The sequence below is a fragment of the Salvia hispanica genome, chromosome 2 (assembly GCF_029641045.1).
Source record: "Salvia hispanica isolate PSC_SH4W2 chromosome 2, Shi_PSC_v1, whole genome shotgun sequence".
NCBI classification, from domain to species: domain Eukaryota; kingdom Viridiplantae; phylum Streptophyta; class Magnoliopsida; order Lamiales; family Lamiaceae; genus Salvia; species Salvia hispanica.
In genome coordinates, this window is record NC_142693.1 from 11,440,469 (window position 1) to 11,456,107 (window position 15,639).

The window sequence follows — 15,639 nt, forward strand, 5'->3', positions numbered from 1 at the left end:
CTCTCGGAGCAACGAGACCGAGTCCGCATCGAGACGCGATGTGGATGCTCTTAACTCTGGACAGAATTCAGGTCACAAGTCAACTTCCCTTCATCATTCTCCTAATTTTCTAGGCCAGGCCACAACTCCCATAACCGTGCAGGCCCCATTCAGGCCTCAACTATTAAATTGCATTATTCAAAATTATAAGCTATTTTAATGGTAAAATAGAAAACGTTAAACAATTAAAGCACAAAAAATTCATTATTCAGTTGAAAATAAATAATTTCAAACCTAGAAATTTAAAATTAAAAAAAATACATTAAAAAAGCTAGCCCATTAAAATTGAACAAATAGTTAAATGTATAAAATTGAAATACCGCAACCCAGCCCATTAAATATATTAAACCTAAAATTGTTCTTTCCCTCCTTTCTCCCCACGCAGACCGCAGTCATGTTCTTCCTCACCTCTCTTTTTCATTTTCTTTCTTTACTTCCATTCCCGTCAAGCACTCCTCTCCTCAACTCGAAAATACAACAAATATGAAGGTTCAAATACAACAACTTGAATATGATTTTTTAAAAAATAAAAAAAATAACTGCAGCCCGTCCCGAGAGCGTGTAACACCAGGCCAGACTGCAACCAGGCCCGACCTCAGGCCGCTCACACGGCTCCGGGCGCGGGCCAGCCCCGTCCCTTCCCTCCTTCAATACGCAGGCCGCGGGCCGGGACCCAGGTGCGGTCCGACCCGCCTGCGTTATTCATGTTCTAAGTGGAACATTTCTATTTCGGCACATAAATATTTATTATTGCATAATAAAATTTATTAAAAAACACATTAAATGACAAACTAAAAATTATAAAAACATACAAATAAAAAATATAAATTTGAAAATACATAATCTTGGGAAGGATTGAAAGTTTAGGAATGATTGAAATTTTGGGTTGAATAAATATTTTGAGAATCTGAGAATACGTTATTTTCATGGCATTACACTCTTAATCCAGTTCTTGATACTGGGACTGGGACTGTGGTACATCTTGGCTTCAATTGGTTTGTAAATACTCTTAAGCTCCTCCAACTTCTCTTTGAAAGCATCAACCTTTGCAAGTGTGTTTGACTCTAACCATTTCACTGTAGACTCGAAAGCCTTGTCTATCTTGTTCTTGTCGGCTGCTGCCATCCCGGCTGCACATCTGGTGTTGTTCCTCATGTCGTATGCGTAGTTCGTCAAAGCAGACCTTGCATTAGCCTTCTCCCTAAACTCCTCATCATCCCTCTTGTACTTTTCCGCATCTTTGACCATCTTTTCTATTTGTTTCTCAGAGAGCCTGCACTTGCCATTGTAGTTGGTGATGCTGATGTTGTTCTTCTCTCCCGTCCCCATGTGCTCCGCCGACATTTTCAGGATTCCATTCTCATCAATGTCGAAGCACACTTTGAATTTAGCAACACCTCTTGGCTCTGCTGGAATGCCATAGAGTTCGAATTCACCTAGCAGATTGTTGTCTTTTGCCTTGCTTCTTTCGCCCTCATACACCGGAAAACTTATACTGGTCTGATTGTCTTTCACCGTCCCATGAATCATTTCCTTCCTGGTTGGAATTGGTGCATTCCTTGGAATAAATACAGACATCACATCTCCATCAACTTCCATACCAAGGGAAAATGGAGTAACTTCGTAAAGAATGAGCTGTTGCACCTTCTCATCGCCTTCACCACTCAACTTGGCTGCCAGCATTGCCGCACCATATGCTACGGCTTCGTCTGGATTAATGGTCTTGCACGCTTCCTTCCCATTGAAAATCACCTTCAACATCTTCTGCACCTTCGGAATCCTGCTCGAACCGCCCACCAACACCACTTCATCCATGCTACTCTTCTCCATCTTTGCATCACTCAGGCATTTCTCTACCAGTTCCATACATTTGTCGAACAAATCCAAGTTGAGCTCATCAAATTTAGCACGAGTGATAGTCGAAAACAGATCAATCCCCTCAAACAAAGATTCAATCTCAACATTAGTTTGGGAAGAGTGGAGGAAAGCATCCTCTTGGCCCTTTCACAAGCATTCCTCAATCTCCTAATAGCTCTCGAATTCATACTAATATCCTTGCCATTCTTCCTTTCAAACTCTTTCACAAAATGATTCACCATCCTACAGTCAAAGTCTTGACCACCAAGATGAGTTTCACCGGCAATAGCCTTCACCTCAATGATACCCGCCTCAATCGTGGCCACAGACACGTCGAATGTGCCACCACCTAGATCAAATATCAGCACATTCTTAGCCACATTATTACCCCCTATGTCTAGACCGTATGCAATTGCTGCAGCAGTAGGCTCGTTGATGATCCTTACAACGTTGAGGCCGGCAATGGTTTCAGCCGCCATGGTGGCCTGACGCTGAGAGTCGTTGAAATAGGCAGGCACGGTGACGACGGCATTCTTCACAGACGATCCAAGATAGGCCTCGGCGACATCCTTCATCTTGGAGAGCACCATTGAAGATATCTCCTCAGCTGAAAAATGTTTCTCCTCTCCTTCATATGTTACTACGATCATAGGCTTGTTGTTGTCGGTGGGATGAGGAATGACCTTGAATGGCCATAGTTTCATGTCACTCTGAACCATTGGATCATTGAATTTACGGCCAATCAGCCTCTTTGCATCTGCCAATCAAAGTAAGAAATAGTAACTCGTAAGTTTAGGTGGCCAAACCCAACCGGACCGGCGGTTAACAGCCGGTTCCCAACCGGCGGGTCGGAACCGGAACTGTCACCGGACGACGGTTCCTGTTCGAAATCCGGTTTAGGGTTTATAACGGGCCGGTTACGGTTCAAAAAATATGAAACCGGAACCGGCAGTTAATCGCCGGTTCGGAACCGCCGGTTAACCGGTTAACCGGGAAAATGTAGCCGTCGCCGGTAGGTTCCTAGGGTTGCAGGCGTAGGGCTGAAAACGGTCGGAAAACCGCCGGTTTCTGACACAAAACCGCCGGTTCCCAACGGTTCAGGGCTAGGGTTGCAGGCGTAGGCGTAGGGTTGCAGCGTAGGGTCTAGAAAGGTGTCGGAAACCGCCGGTTTTCGGTTAGAAACTGGCGGTTTTCTGACACAAACCGGCGGTTCGGTCAGAAAACCGGCGGTTTTCGACCGTTTTCAAAGTCTCTTTGGATTTTACTATAGAATTTAAAAGTTATAACTATAAGATTTAAATAAAAAAAATAAGAACCGGAACCGAACCGGAACCGCCGGAACCGCTGAAAAACCAACGGTTAGTAACCGGAACCAGAACCGGCGGTAACCGGCGGTTAAACCGGAACCGGATAACCGGTATCCGGGCCGGTTACGGTTCAAGCATTCGACGAACCGGAACCGGCGGTTTTTGAACCGTGGCCATGTCTACTCGTAAGTATATATTGAGTAAAATAATTAGAGTATCGTTGTATTTTCTAACAAAAATAGATCAGGAAAAATAACTTGAACGAAGATAATAAGTGCATAGACGAGAAAAAACCAACCAAACACGGTGTTAGTTGGAGCACTGGCGACTTGATTCTTGGCAGCTTCTCCGACGAGACACTCAATGTCAGTGAAAGCGACGTAAGAGGGCGTGGTGCGATTTCCCTGATCGTTTGCTATGGTCTCGATTCGGTTGTGATGCCATGCTGCCACGCACGAGTACGTTGTGCCTAAATCGATCCCGATCGCCCGTCCTTTCCCCTCCACGGCCATTGATGCAAACGAGTTTAATTAGATGCTCTTTCAAATATGGTACAAGGAACTCAGAATTCACTAATATATTAGTAGAAGGTAAAAACCTATATACTCTTAGGGTTAGGGTTTAGGAATAAAGAAGATGGTAATGTGCTATGATACGGCCGAGGGGTGCTTAACGACAATTATATATACTCAGTGACTTTGATCCACACTGAAGAATTAAAGGGGTTAATAACTGCTATATTTAGCTTTTATATAAAGAATCGGTAAATATATCTTTAAGAATATATAATATCTTTTCAAATATTATTTCATTTAGGGAAGGAGTATTTATAACGAAAAATAAATAAGTACTACTATTATTTTTCCTTACCTCTATATTTATTTTTTCACTTAAAGATGTTCTTAAAGGATAATTTATTGATTTTACATATTCTACTGTCCGCACCATCAGCCTTTCATTGAAACAAACAATGACGTCTAATAATTTGTTTAATATTGATTTGAATAAGGGTTAAATTTGGGCCTAGTATAGCGATTTTACGATTTTGGTGTTGAATAATACATTTTGAATTATTGCATCCTACACATTTAAATTCGGGTCGTAATAGTCCATTTTAGATGGTGCTATTTAAAAGCAACGTTAACGGTCAACAGTTGTTTAAGATATTTTGACTTTATTGGAGTTTAGATAAGAATATTTAGTTTTTCTCATATTTTTTAACAGATAAATTCTCTCTCTTAATATAGCAGGGCCTTCTTTTTTCTTTTTTTTTAAAATTCAGATTCCAACAGGCAATAGTTAATCATCAATGTGTTTTCAAAAAATTTCCTTAAATGCTTGAACATCTAAAATCAGAGAGGCGAGAACTACTAATGAAAAAACAAAATAGACTTATCTTACAAATGACCTCACGACGTTCAGTTCACACTCACCGCCTCCTCGTTGCACTCCCTCATCAACGACTTAAATGAGCCTTGATTAAGTGAGGAGCCATGGATCCGGTGCCAACCATGACTCGATAGATACAACGAGGCGATGGCATCCATGGAGGCGAGGGGCAAGCTGGTGAGGGAGTTGAAGATGACGAATATTGCGTGGACTCCGGGCAAGTTATGGACGGAGTTGTTGGAGTTGTGAGTGACGAGCTTGGTGCCGATGTAAGGGAGGAAAGGCGAGGTGGACCAGGAGGGTGTGAGGAGGAAGGAAGAATGGGGGGTGATTTGGTGGGCGTGGCAGAGGGGACACTCGATGGCAGGCGAGAGCGGTGGGAGAGTGGATTTAAGGTGCACAGCCTTTGCTTCTTCCATAATAGATCAATGAGAGGAGAGACGATAGTGTTGAGAGAGAGTAAAAATTAATTTATCCTTAAAAAATAAGAAAATAATTAAATATTTTAATCTAAGCCTATAATCCAGTCAAAATTCCTAATCCAGTCATTGACATTAATTTTAAATGACGCCGTCCAAAATGGACTCATTCCTGCCCGAATTTAAATGGCCCATTTTTCCTTCTCCACACATCCACTTCAAAATTTTAACTATTTTTTCTCCTCCTCTCTTATTTTACCAATTATGCATTAAAGTTCATGACAACCTTAAATGATCTATTTCTGTGGGACGAAGAGAGTAACAAATCATTTCAAAAATTCATTAAGACTTTGTTGATTAATTATTAATTTATAAGTAATACTATAAATTATTATTAAATATTATATGATTCATAATTTAAATATTTATATTATAATTTATGGTTTAATAAATTATTAATTATAATTATGATACTAACAATTATAATTATTATTTGGGGTTGTCCAACTAAAATTAGTCTAATTACAAATATGGAAAGTTTTAAACTAATATTAACCGTCATCCTAGATGTGGACCCTGGAATCCACTAACACTACTTCCACCACATTTTTTCTTCATCTCTCATATTGTACCAATTACACATTAGAACTCGTGTTATTTGAAACTTTATCTATTTCTTAGACTAAGGTAGCATAATACTAATACTAGTATAGTTTTTACTATTATAATTATAATTGTTGTTATAGTTATTTATTATATTGAAATTAAATATAATTCATAATTTTTAAATTTTTTATAAAAAATTAATTAAATAAAATATCTAAATATGTCAGTCTAAAACTAGAGAAAAAATATCTAAGAAAAGCTAGGATTCAGAATCCTACAAAGTTGTATATTACTTTCCTTGTTTTCAAGATTTTGATTACTTTCCAAGTATTAAAAATCAAAACAATCACAGGATTTTAAAAATTAAGGAATCAGATTACTCCTGCACAGAATCTTGTCAACCAAATATGGCATAGTACTTTTGCAACCAATTATAAAAAAACATCTGAAATCCCCACCTTTTAGTAGAACAAAACAAATTTGATAAGTGTGGGTGTGTTGGCCAAATGATAGAGTGATTAATACCTGAACAGAACAAATTTGATAAGTGTGGGTGTGTTAATTTAATGGGACGGGGGGAGTATGAGTGAAGTGAGTTACTAAAAAAAAATTGAGATCTACTACCTCCGTCCCTGAAAGTTTGGCACAGTTTATCATTTCGATCCGTCGCTGAAAGTTTGACACACTTTACTTTTTAACATTTTTAGTAGTGGATCTCATATTCCACTAACTCATTCATACTCACATTTTATTATAAAACTAATACTTTAAAAGTAGGAACCACATCCCATCAACTTTTTTAACTCACTTTCCATTATATTTCTTAAAATTCGTGTCGAGTCAAAGTGTATCAATATTTGGGGGACTGGGTAGTATTATAAAAGCAATAATAAGCAAATGTGATAAGTATTAATCCTACTACCAGTAGCATGCAATGGACTTAAACTAAAATGTAGTGTAACATAACAACCCGAAGGCTTCGCAAACCTTAAACTATACTAATTGACTAATTAAAGGAAACAGACCAACACTTGTCTTAATAAAAGGAAGTTAAAGAGACAATGCACACGATCATGGCATTACACTCTTAATCCACTTCTTGATACTACTTGAACTGGGACTATGCTGCATCTTGGCAACGATGGGATCGTAGATCAGCTTAAGCTCCTCCAACTTCTCTTTCAAAGTATCAACCTTTGCAAGTTTGTTTGACTCCAACCATTTCACCGTAGATTCAAAAGCATTGTCTATCTTCTTCTTGTCGGCTGCTGCCATCCCAGCTGCACATCTGGTGTTGTTTCTCATGTCGTAGGCGTAGTTCTCCAAAGCATACCTTGCACCAGCCATCTCCCTAAACTCCTCATCCTCCCTCTTGTGCTTCTCTGCATCTTTCACCATTTTTTCTATTTCTTTCTCAGACAGCCTGCCCTTGTCCTTGTAGTTGGTGAGGCTGATCTCCTTCTTCACTCCCGTCCCCATGTGCTCCACCGACACTTTCAGGATTCCATTCTCATCAATGTCGAAACACACTTTGAATTTATCAACACCTCTTGGCGCTGCTGGAATGCCATAGAGTTCGAGCTTACCTAGCAGATTGTTGTCTGTCCCCTTGCTTCTTTCGCCCTCATACACCGGAAAACCTATACTGATCTGATTGTCTTTCGCCGTGTGAATATTATCATGATACTTTCTCGTTGGGATAGTTGTATTCCTCGGAACAATTACGCACATCCGATCTCCATCAAGTCCAACGCCAAGGGATAATGGAGAAACATCCAAAAGAACGAGCTTTTGTACCGTGTCGTTGCCTTCACCACTCAACTTGGCAGCCAGCACTGCAGCACCATGAGCCACAGCTTCATCTGGATTAATGGTCTTGCACGCCTCCTTCCCACTGAAAATCTCCTTCAACATCTCCTGCACCTTCAGAATCCTGCTCGACCCGCCCACCAGCACCACTTCATCCACGCTACTCTTCTCCATCTTTGCATCACTAACGCATTTCTCAACCAGTTCCATACACTTGTTGAACAAATCCAAGTTGAGCTCATCAAATTTAGCACGAGTGATAGTCGAAAACAGATCAATCCCCTCAAACAAAGATTCAATCTCAACATTAGTTTGGGAAGTGGAGGAAAGCATCCTCTTGGCCCTTTCACAAGCACTCCTCAATCTCCTAATAGCTCTCGGGTTCATGCTAATGTCCTTGCCATTCTTCCTTTCAAACTCTTTCACAAAATGGTTCACCATCCTACTGTCAAAGTCTTGACCTCCAAGATGAGTATCACCGGCAATAGCCTTCACCTCAATGATACCCGCCTCAATCGTGGCCACAGACACATCGAACGTGCCACCACCTAGATCAAATATCAGCACATTCTTAGCCACATTATTACCCCCTATGTCTAGACCGTATGCAATTGCTGCAGCAGTAGGCTCGTTGATGATCCTTACAACGTTGAGGCCGGCAATGGTTCCAGCCGCCATGGTGGCCTGACGCTGAGAGTCGTTGAAATAGGCAGGCACGGTGACGACAGCATTCTTCACAGACGATCCAAGATAGGCCTCGGCGACATCCTTCATCTTGGAGAGCACCATTGAAGATATCTCCTCAGCTGAAAAATGTTTCTCCTCTCCTTCATATGTTACTACGATCATAGGCTTGTTGTTGTCGGTGGGATGAGGAATGACCTTGAATGGCCATAGTTTCATGTCACTCTGAACCATTGGATCATTGAATTTACGGCCAATCAGCCTCTTTGCATCTGCGAATCAAAGTAAGAAATAGTCGTCAATCAGTATTAATTGAGTAAAATAATTAGAGTATCGTTGTATTTTCTAACAAAAATAGACCAGGAAAAATAACTTGAACGAAGATAATAAGTGCATAGACGAGAAAAAACAAACCAAACACTGTGTTAGTTGGAGCACTGGCGACTTGATTCTTGGCAGCTTCACCGACGAGACACTCGTTGTCAGTGAAAGCGACGTAAGAGGGCGTGGTGCGATTGCCCTGATCGTTTGCTATGATCTCGATGCGGTTGTGATGCCATGCTGCCACGCACGAGTACGTCGTGCCTAGATCAATCCCGATCGCCCGTCCTTCCCCCTCCATGGCCATTGATGCAAACGAGTTTAATTAGATGCTCTTTCAAATATGAACAAGGAACTCAGAATTCACGAATATATAAGAAGGTAAAAACCTAGATACTCTTACGGTTAGGGTTTAGGAATAAAGAAGATGGTAATGTGCTATGATACGGCCGAGGGGTGCTCAACTACAATTATATATACTCAGTAACTTTGATCTAATGGAACTAGGGAAGGAAAGTAAATTAAGAAAATGTATTTAAGGTAAATATACTTTTTTTTAAACGAAATAAGGTAAATTAGAGGGGTTAATAACTGCTATATTTACCTTTTATATCAAGAAAGGGGTAAATATATCTTGAAGAATATACATATTATAATATGTTTTCAAATATTCGTTGCTTTGAAGAAGGAGTTTTTATAACGAAAAAATAAATATAATACAGTTTTTTTTACCTTTTTATTTATTTTCTCTCTTGAAGATGCTTTTAAAGGATAATTTATTGATTTTACATTAATCTATTGTCCGCACCTTCAGTCTTCATTGAAACAAACAATGACGTCTAATAATTTGTTCAATATTGATTTGAGTAAGGGCCAAATGTGATTCTAAACATAAGACAATTATATAATTTTGGTCCTAGATATTAAGTTCGGAATTATTGCTTCATATACGTTTAAACTTGGGCCGGAATCAGTCCATTTTGGACGGCACCGCTTAAAAGTAACGATCAACGGTTATTTTTGCTATTTTGACTTGATTAGGGTTTAAATTAGAATATACTTGATTTTTTTAAAAATTCTCTCTTAATATGGCATCGCTTTCCTTTTTCTTTTTATTCAACTCCAAATAGTTAATCATCAATGTTTCTTCCAAATTTTTTCCTTCCAAATTTTTTCCTTAAATGCTTGAACATCTAAAATCATAAAGGTGAGAACTACAAATGAAAAAATAAAATAAATTTATCTTACGAACGACCTCACGACGTCGAGACAGACTTAAATGAGCCTTGATTAAGTGAGGAGCTGTGGATCCGGCACCGACCATGACAAGAATCTCGGCGTCCTCTCTCGATAGATACTACGAGGCGAGGGCGGAGTCGTAGATGGTGAGGTAGAGAATGAGAGCGGTGGCGCCCATGGGGGCGAGGGGCTGGCCGCTGACAGTGGCGTATCCAGGAATTTTTGGTTTTGGGGGACGAATCGTACAACATAAAATAATATATAAACAATATTAAAAAATAAAAAAAAGAATTAAAAATAGCAATAATTTTTAGGTGCGGATTGTCCTACAAAAATATTACATAAAATAATGAAATAATTACGTATAATATAAAAATCAAAGAAATTAAACAAAATTATAGCATAATTTGAAAAACAAGAATATTTTTTTAGTACAAGTCGTGCTACAGATAATATTACATAAAATTATAAAAATAATAGCGTCTAAAGTAATAAAATCAAAGCAATTATAAAAAATAAATAATAGAATATAATATCAAAATTTAAAATAATGAAAACATGCTACTCCACTAAACAACCTAATAACTGAAAAATATAAGTGCATAAACAGAAAATAGATGAGCAAATAATTATTACTGGATATCTACCTAACTTAAAAAGGACTCTAAACATACTTAAAACATATTAAAAAGAAGGGTAGATAATTGAAAAGATTCTTTCGTCTAAACACAATTAAAAATATACAGAGAGAAAGGTGCGATAAAAAAAAATTCGGTTTAAATGCACCCCAATGGGGCATCGAATACGAGCAGGAAAAGACAACCTCAGAGCATTTTACCACTGGACCACCAATGTTGCATTAATATAATCAGTGAAAATAGTACTTAGAGGAACGAGATTTGGGGTATAGTGGTACCCCTTGTTCCAACGTGCGTCTGCCAGTGGCCGCTGAGGGAGTTGATGAGGACGAAACACTACAAAAAAAATGCAATATAGTGACGGAAAATAGTGACGGAATTCCATAGCTCAACAAATGTGACAAAATTAGTGACTGAAACATGTCTGTCAGTAATTAGTGACAGAGTACTCCGTCAGTAATGCGAAACAGACGCTTATGATTCCTGTCACAATAACTTTAGTGACGGAAATTCTGTCACTAAAACTTTTCACTGACAAGTTTATTATTGACGGATCTGCCAAAACTTGATCTGTCACTAATCTATTATGTGAAGAAATTTCGCTGTTTATTGACGGAAATATCCATCACTAATTGGCATTTTTTTGTAGTGAAAATTGTGTGGACTGCGGGCAAGTTTTGGGTGGAGTTTTTAGGGTTGTGAGTGACGAGCTTGGTGCCGATGTAAGGGAGGAGACACGAGGTGGACCAGGAGGGCATGAGGATGAAGGAAGAATTGGGGGTGATTTGGTGGGCGTGGCGGAGGGGGGACTCGATGGCGGCCGAGAACGGCGAGAGGGTGGATTTAAGGTGCACTGCCTTTGTTTTTTCCATTAGAGAAGGAGAGATGATAGTGTTGAGAGGGAGAGAGTAAAAAATAATTTGTCATTAAAAATTAAGAAAAGAATTAAATATTTTAATTTAAGCCTATAATCTAGTCGTTGACTGTCAATTTTAAACGGCGCCGTCCAAATGGACTGGTTCTGCCCCTATTTAAATATGCAGGATGCAATAATCCAAAATGTAATGTTTAGGACCAAAGCTATAAAATCGGCATATGTTTAGGAACACTTTTGGCCCTTATTCTATTGATTTTACTGATTAAGAATATATAATTGTATAAGAGAGAAAGTAGATAAAGTAGTAGAGTGAAAGAAAAACAAGTGAGAGAAAAGAGGGAAAAAAGTGGATAAAGTATAAGAGAGTTTTTATTTTTAAAATGAAACTATTTTTCGTAAATACCCAAGGTCAAGTAGGACTAATTCTCATAAATAAAGAGAGTATAAATTTAATTTTAGATTTTTGGACCCCGAATGACCTTGATGAATACTCCCTTCGTCCCAAAGAAGATGACCCATTTCTTGGGCGGCACGGGAATTTATGAAACTTTATTTTGTGTGTGAAATGGAAAGAGTAAAGTAAGAGAGAAGGAATAAAGTAGAGAGAAAGGTGTTTCCAATTTTAGTAATGAGTCATCTTGGTTGGAACAAACTAAAAAGGAAAGTGGGTCATCTTTAATGGGACAGAGAGAGTACAAGTGTTCTTTTTATCGTAGACCTGTTTAGTGGCCATTGCTCCGTTTAGTTTATTTCTCTCCAATGGGTGTTCGCCATTTAAAGACACATTTACATTTTTTTTCACTTTTAGTAAGAGCATCTTCAAGAGGGTAAGGTATAAAAAAAGATATATAATCTATTTACCTTCCCAAAAAAGAAAATATACCCTTTCAAAAAGTAACAAATTCTAAAGGGAAAAGTAAATTATTTTCTAAACTAAAAAAAAATAGTACAAGATGCATTCCAAAATATAAAGATGTAATGTCTTCTCAAACACATTTTCTCTAGGAGAATGATTTTTCATGAAAAGAAGGGAAATATGATAGTTATAAAAGCATCTCCGAGGGGAGAGGTAATAGAAGAGGTAAAGTCTTATAACCACCATATTTCTCTTCTTTTCATGAAAAGAGGAAATGTATTTGAGAATGTATTATACCTTTTTCTTTTTCATTTTAAATAGATAGCTTTACCTCTCCATCCATGAAGAGGTAAAATTCTATAACTACCATATTTACATTCTTTTCATGAAAAATCGTTCTCCAAGGGGGAAGGTATTTGAGAAAGTATTATTCCGTTAATGTTATGAAGTGTATATTGTGCTCTTTTCTTATTTTAAAAAATAATTTACCTTTCTATATACCTGTTGACTTGGAATTTGTAACTTTTTAGAAGGGTATATTTCATTTTCAGAAGGTAAATAGATGATATACTATTTCTATATACCTTACCTCCTTGGAGATGCTCTAAGGTACTCCCTCTGTCTCACAATAAGTGTCACATTTTGTCATTTCGGTCTGTCCCACAATTAGAGTCACATTTCACTTTTACCATAAATGTTAAGTAGGTCTCACATTCCACCTACTCACTTTACTCACATTCCATTATAAAACCAATATAAAAAAATAGACCTATATTCCACTAACTTTTCCAACCCATTATTCTTTATATTTCTTAAAACTCGTGCTCACACAAAATGTGACCCCTATTGTAGGACGGAGGGAGTACCTCTTTAAAATGGAAAAATGTATAATACCTTCTAATATCTTTCCCCTTGGAGTATGATTTTTCATGAAAAGAAGGTAAATATGGTAGTTATAAGACTTTACCTCTCTATTTACCTTTTTCTCTTAGAGATGCTCTAAGTGGGCCACATACTCTCCTGACTCATTATACTCACATTCTACTTTCTCTGTCCCCCATTTTTTTCCACTTTTGCCATTTTCACATATCCCCCATTTATTGTCCACATTCCCTTTTTACCATAATTGATAAGTAGGTCTCACATTCCACTAACTCATTGCACTCACATTTTATTATATAAATATATAAAAGTGGGACTCTCATTCCACTAACTTTTTCAAGCCATTTTTCTTTATATTTCTTAGAACTCGTGCCCACTTTGCGTTGCTTATGTTGGACCTGCCACATTCCTTTTGTCCTATATTTGTTCCCTTGCCTTCCAAGCATCTTGGTGTCCTATTTTTCCCCAGGATGTCGGGAGCTCTTTAACACCTTAAAGCCAAGGTCCATGTTAGGCCAGTGAGACTTGTCGTCAGAAAATGGGCTAATTACCCTTGCATATGCTAGCCTAAATAGTTTCAATGGAAAGTAAGGATGTAGGCAATTATCCATTTAAGAATTTCTAGGTGAAGTTATCACTACTAATGCATGTGGGGATGGTTTCCTTGAGACTTGCCACTCCTTGCATGAGGAAGCGTGTTGCTCAAGATCCACCATATATCTAATTATCTTGTGTCTATTTGTGATCCTAATCACATCTGCCTCACCCATACAACCTACTTGGACTTTCTAGTGGCCCAATTGTCTATCTACTAAGAACATTGAGATGGTGAACAACAATTGGAAGCATAGTGTGGCCTTCCAATCCTTTCACCTACATCTATCCTCTTTGCATAGTGTTCCATGAACTTCGATCTCATACTGTCATGTCACACCTCAACCCTTTCTGACGTATAAACTTATAATAAATAAATTCAAAATTTAAAAGAAATAATTCACACGTCAAGTAAATAAAACACACATATTATATCATTTCAAAAACCAATATTTATCAAGTACATATTTCGAAACATTCTAAATCTAGTGGGACCCTCTCACCACTCTATATATACTATACATTTATTTAGATGCAAAAATGATGAGGAAGAGAAGGTTGACAAAACGCGCCAGCCGCCAACACTTATAATAACTGTAACTCACATCAATCCACGCATCATTGATATCTTATTCCTGAAAATCTCCATGTGATATGTTCTTCATTTCTTCTTATATTCTTCTTATTCTTTTTTTTCTTTTATTATCTCCTCTTCCCCCTCTGTGACTCACCTCCTCACCTATTTATCGAATACCATAGTCGGTTCCACCGACTTCCTAATTTAAATAATTTAGTAACATATCCTATGAGCTTAGTCACTTGCATGTTAATCAATATTCAGCCACATGTTTGCATTTTAGCTATTGCCCAAAACAACACACTCATCATATACAAAAATATTAAACTATTAACTCAAGTGTATTAGATAATCTAATATGCTCCCATGCAAACACACGTAACAATTCTATTTTCCATGTACTATTTACTTCATAAAATAAAACTTAAAAGTAGTTAAAACAACATATACATATCAACTTTCTTTAATTACGTACCTACAATTTATTCCCATGCAAAAACCTAAATACAAGTATCCACATAAAAATAATTTCATGTACACACATACATAAATAAACATACACACACTTAAAATTAATTATTTAGAATTTTAATAAACCTACACACATTTCTATATATATTATATGCAATTAGCATTATAAATATGAAATGATCAATAAAACTATATCAATATGCAAAAATTATGTAAGTTTCGGGTTAGGGATGTCACATGTCAACTAGCACGACTATTGGAATATTCTTAATATCCTTCACCCAATTGTTTCATATTTCTACAATATTGTGTGGGTCTTTGCCATTAAGGCTTCACCCGTTCGGATGTATCCCTAATACGCCCCCAGAACCCTCCTCTCGCCTGCTGGTGGACACAATCGGGTCATTGGAGATGTAGACCCAAGACATGGCTAGAGCCGTCGACTCATGTGGGGTGTAGTTCTTCATCCTCTTCTCTCTCTTTCGCACGGATGCAGGCGCAGACGCAGTCTCCTTCCCCTCTCCCACTGCCTTTCCCTTTCCTTTCGGCGTGGGAGTGGAATTCTCATTGGGAGAAGATGGTTGCATGTCCGTCAGCTCGTGCTCGTCCGTGCTGAAGGTCGAATCAGTTTTCGGAAAAGTTGTGGAACTGTCTGAATCAGAGGGAGTACTAAGCATTGTTGGTCAATAGACTTCATCACCATAATTCGGGTCATACCTTCGTCTGTAGCTCCACTAGTAATTTTGTGATGCTTGCAGGGTTAAGGGTCTACCAGTACCGACATCGCATTGCCATGGTATTGCCAGGGTATGGGTGACCGCCATGGTACGAAGGGAAGCCAGGGTAAGGGGGATCGCCGGGATATTGGTTTTTTTTGCTAGAATTTAGGGAACTTCCATCGGTATTCGTTATTTAGAGCTAGAGAGAGAAATAGTTTAGATGAATGAGAGAATGGTGAAAGGTGTGAAGCAAAAATCCGGTTCGGATCACCTAATTCTTTTCCTACACCATCTTCTGCTCCACTATTCACAAACATAAAATATGATGGTGGGCCCATTACTTATGTTTGTGAGG

At 38.1% G+C, this 15,639-nt stretch overlaps 1 protein-coding gene and 2 pseudogenes across 2 annotated transcripts; all 3 read right to left on the reverse strand.

Moving 5' to 3' along the window:
- Nucleotides 1-871: 871 nt before the first annotated feature.
- LOC125202345 (heat shock cognate 70 kDa protein-like) lies at nt 872-5,021 on the reverse strand (annotated as a pseudogene). The gene is made up of 2 exons (XR_016135339.1): nt 3,502-5,021; nt 872-2,653 (listed from the first exon to the last, which is right to left on the reverse strand). The product of XR_016135339.1 is annotated as a heat shock cognate 70 kDa protein-like (transcript).
- A 1,593-nt stretch (nt 5,022-6,614) lies between these two features.
- Nucleotides 6,615-8,738, reverse strand: LOC125186771 (heat shock cognate 70 kDa protein-like). The gene is made up of 2 exons (XM_048083220.2): nt 8,525-8,738; nt 6,615-8,382 (listed from the first exon to the last, which is right to left on the reverse strand). The coding sequence occupies exons 1-2, from the start codon at nt 8,736-8,738 to the stop codon at nt 6,689-6,691; spliced, it is 1,908 nt and encodes a 635-aa protein (XP_047939177.1). The 3' UTR covers nt 6,615-6,688.
- An 823-nt stretch (nt 8,739-9,561) lies between these two features.
- Nucleotides 9,562-11,180, reverse strand: LOC125186781 (protein SAR DEFICIENT 4 pseudogene; annotated as a pseudogene).
- Nucleotides 11,181-15,639: the final 4,459 nt, after the last annotated feature.

Coding starts and splice junctions, on each gene's coding strand:
- LOC125186771 (XM_048083220.2), bottom strand. CDS start 8,738: ATGGCCATGGAGGGGGAAGGACGGGCGATCGGGATTGATCTAGGCACG. Junction 8,383..8,524: donor TCCAACTAACACAGTGTTTG/GTTTGTTTTTTC, acceptor TTTGATTCGCAG/ATGCAAAGAGGCTGATTGGC.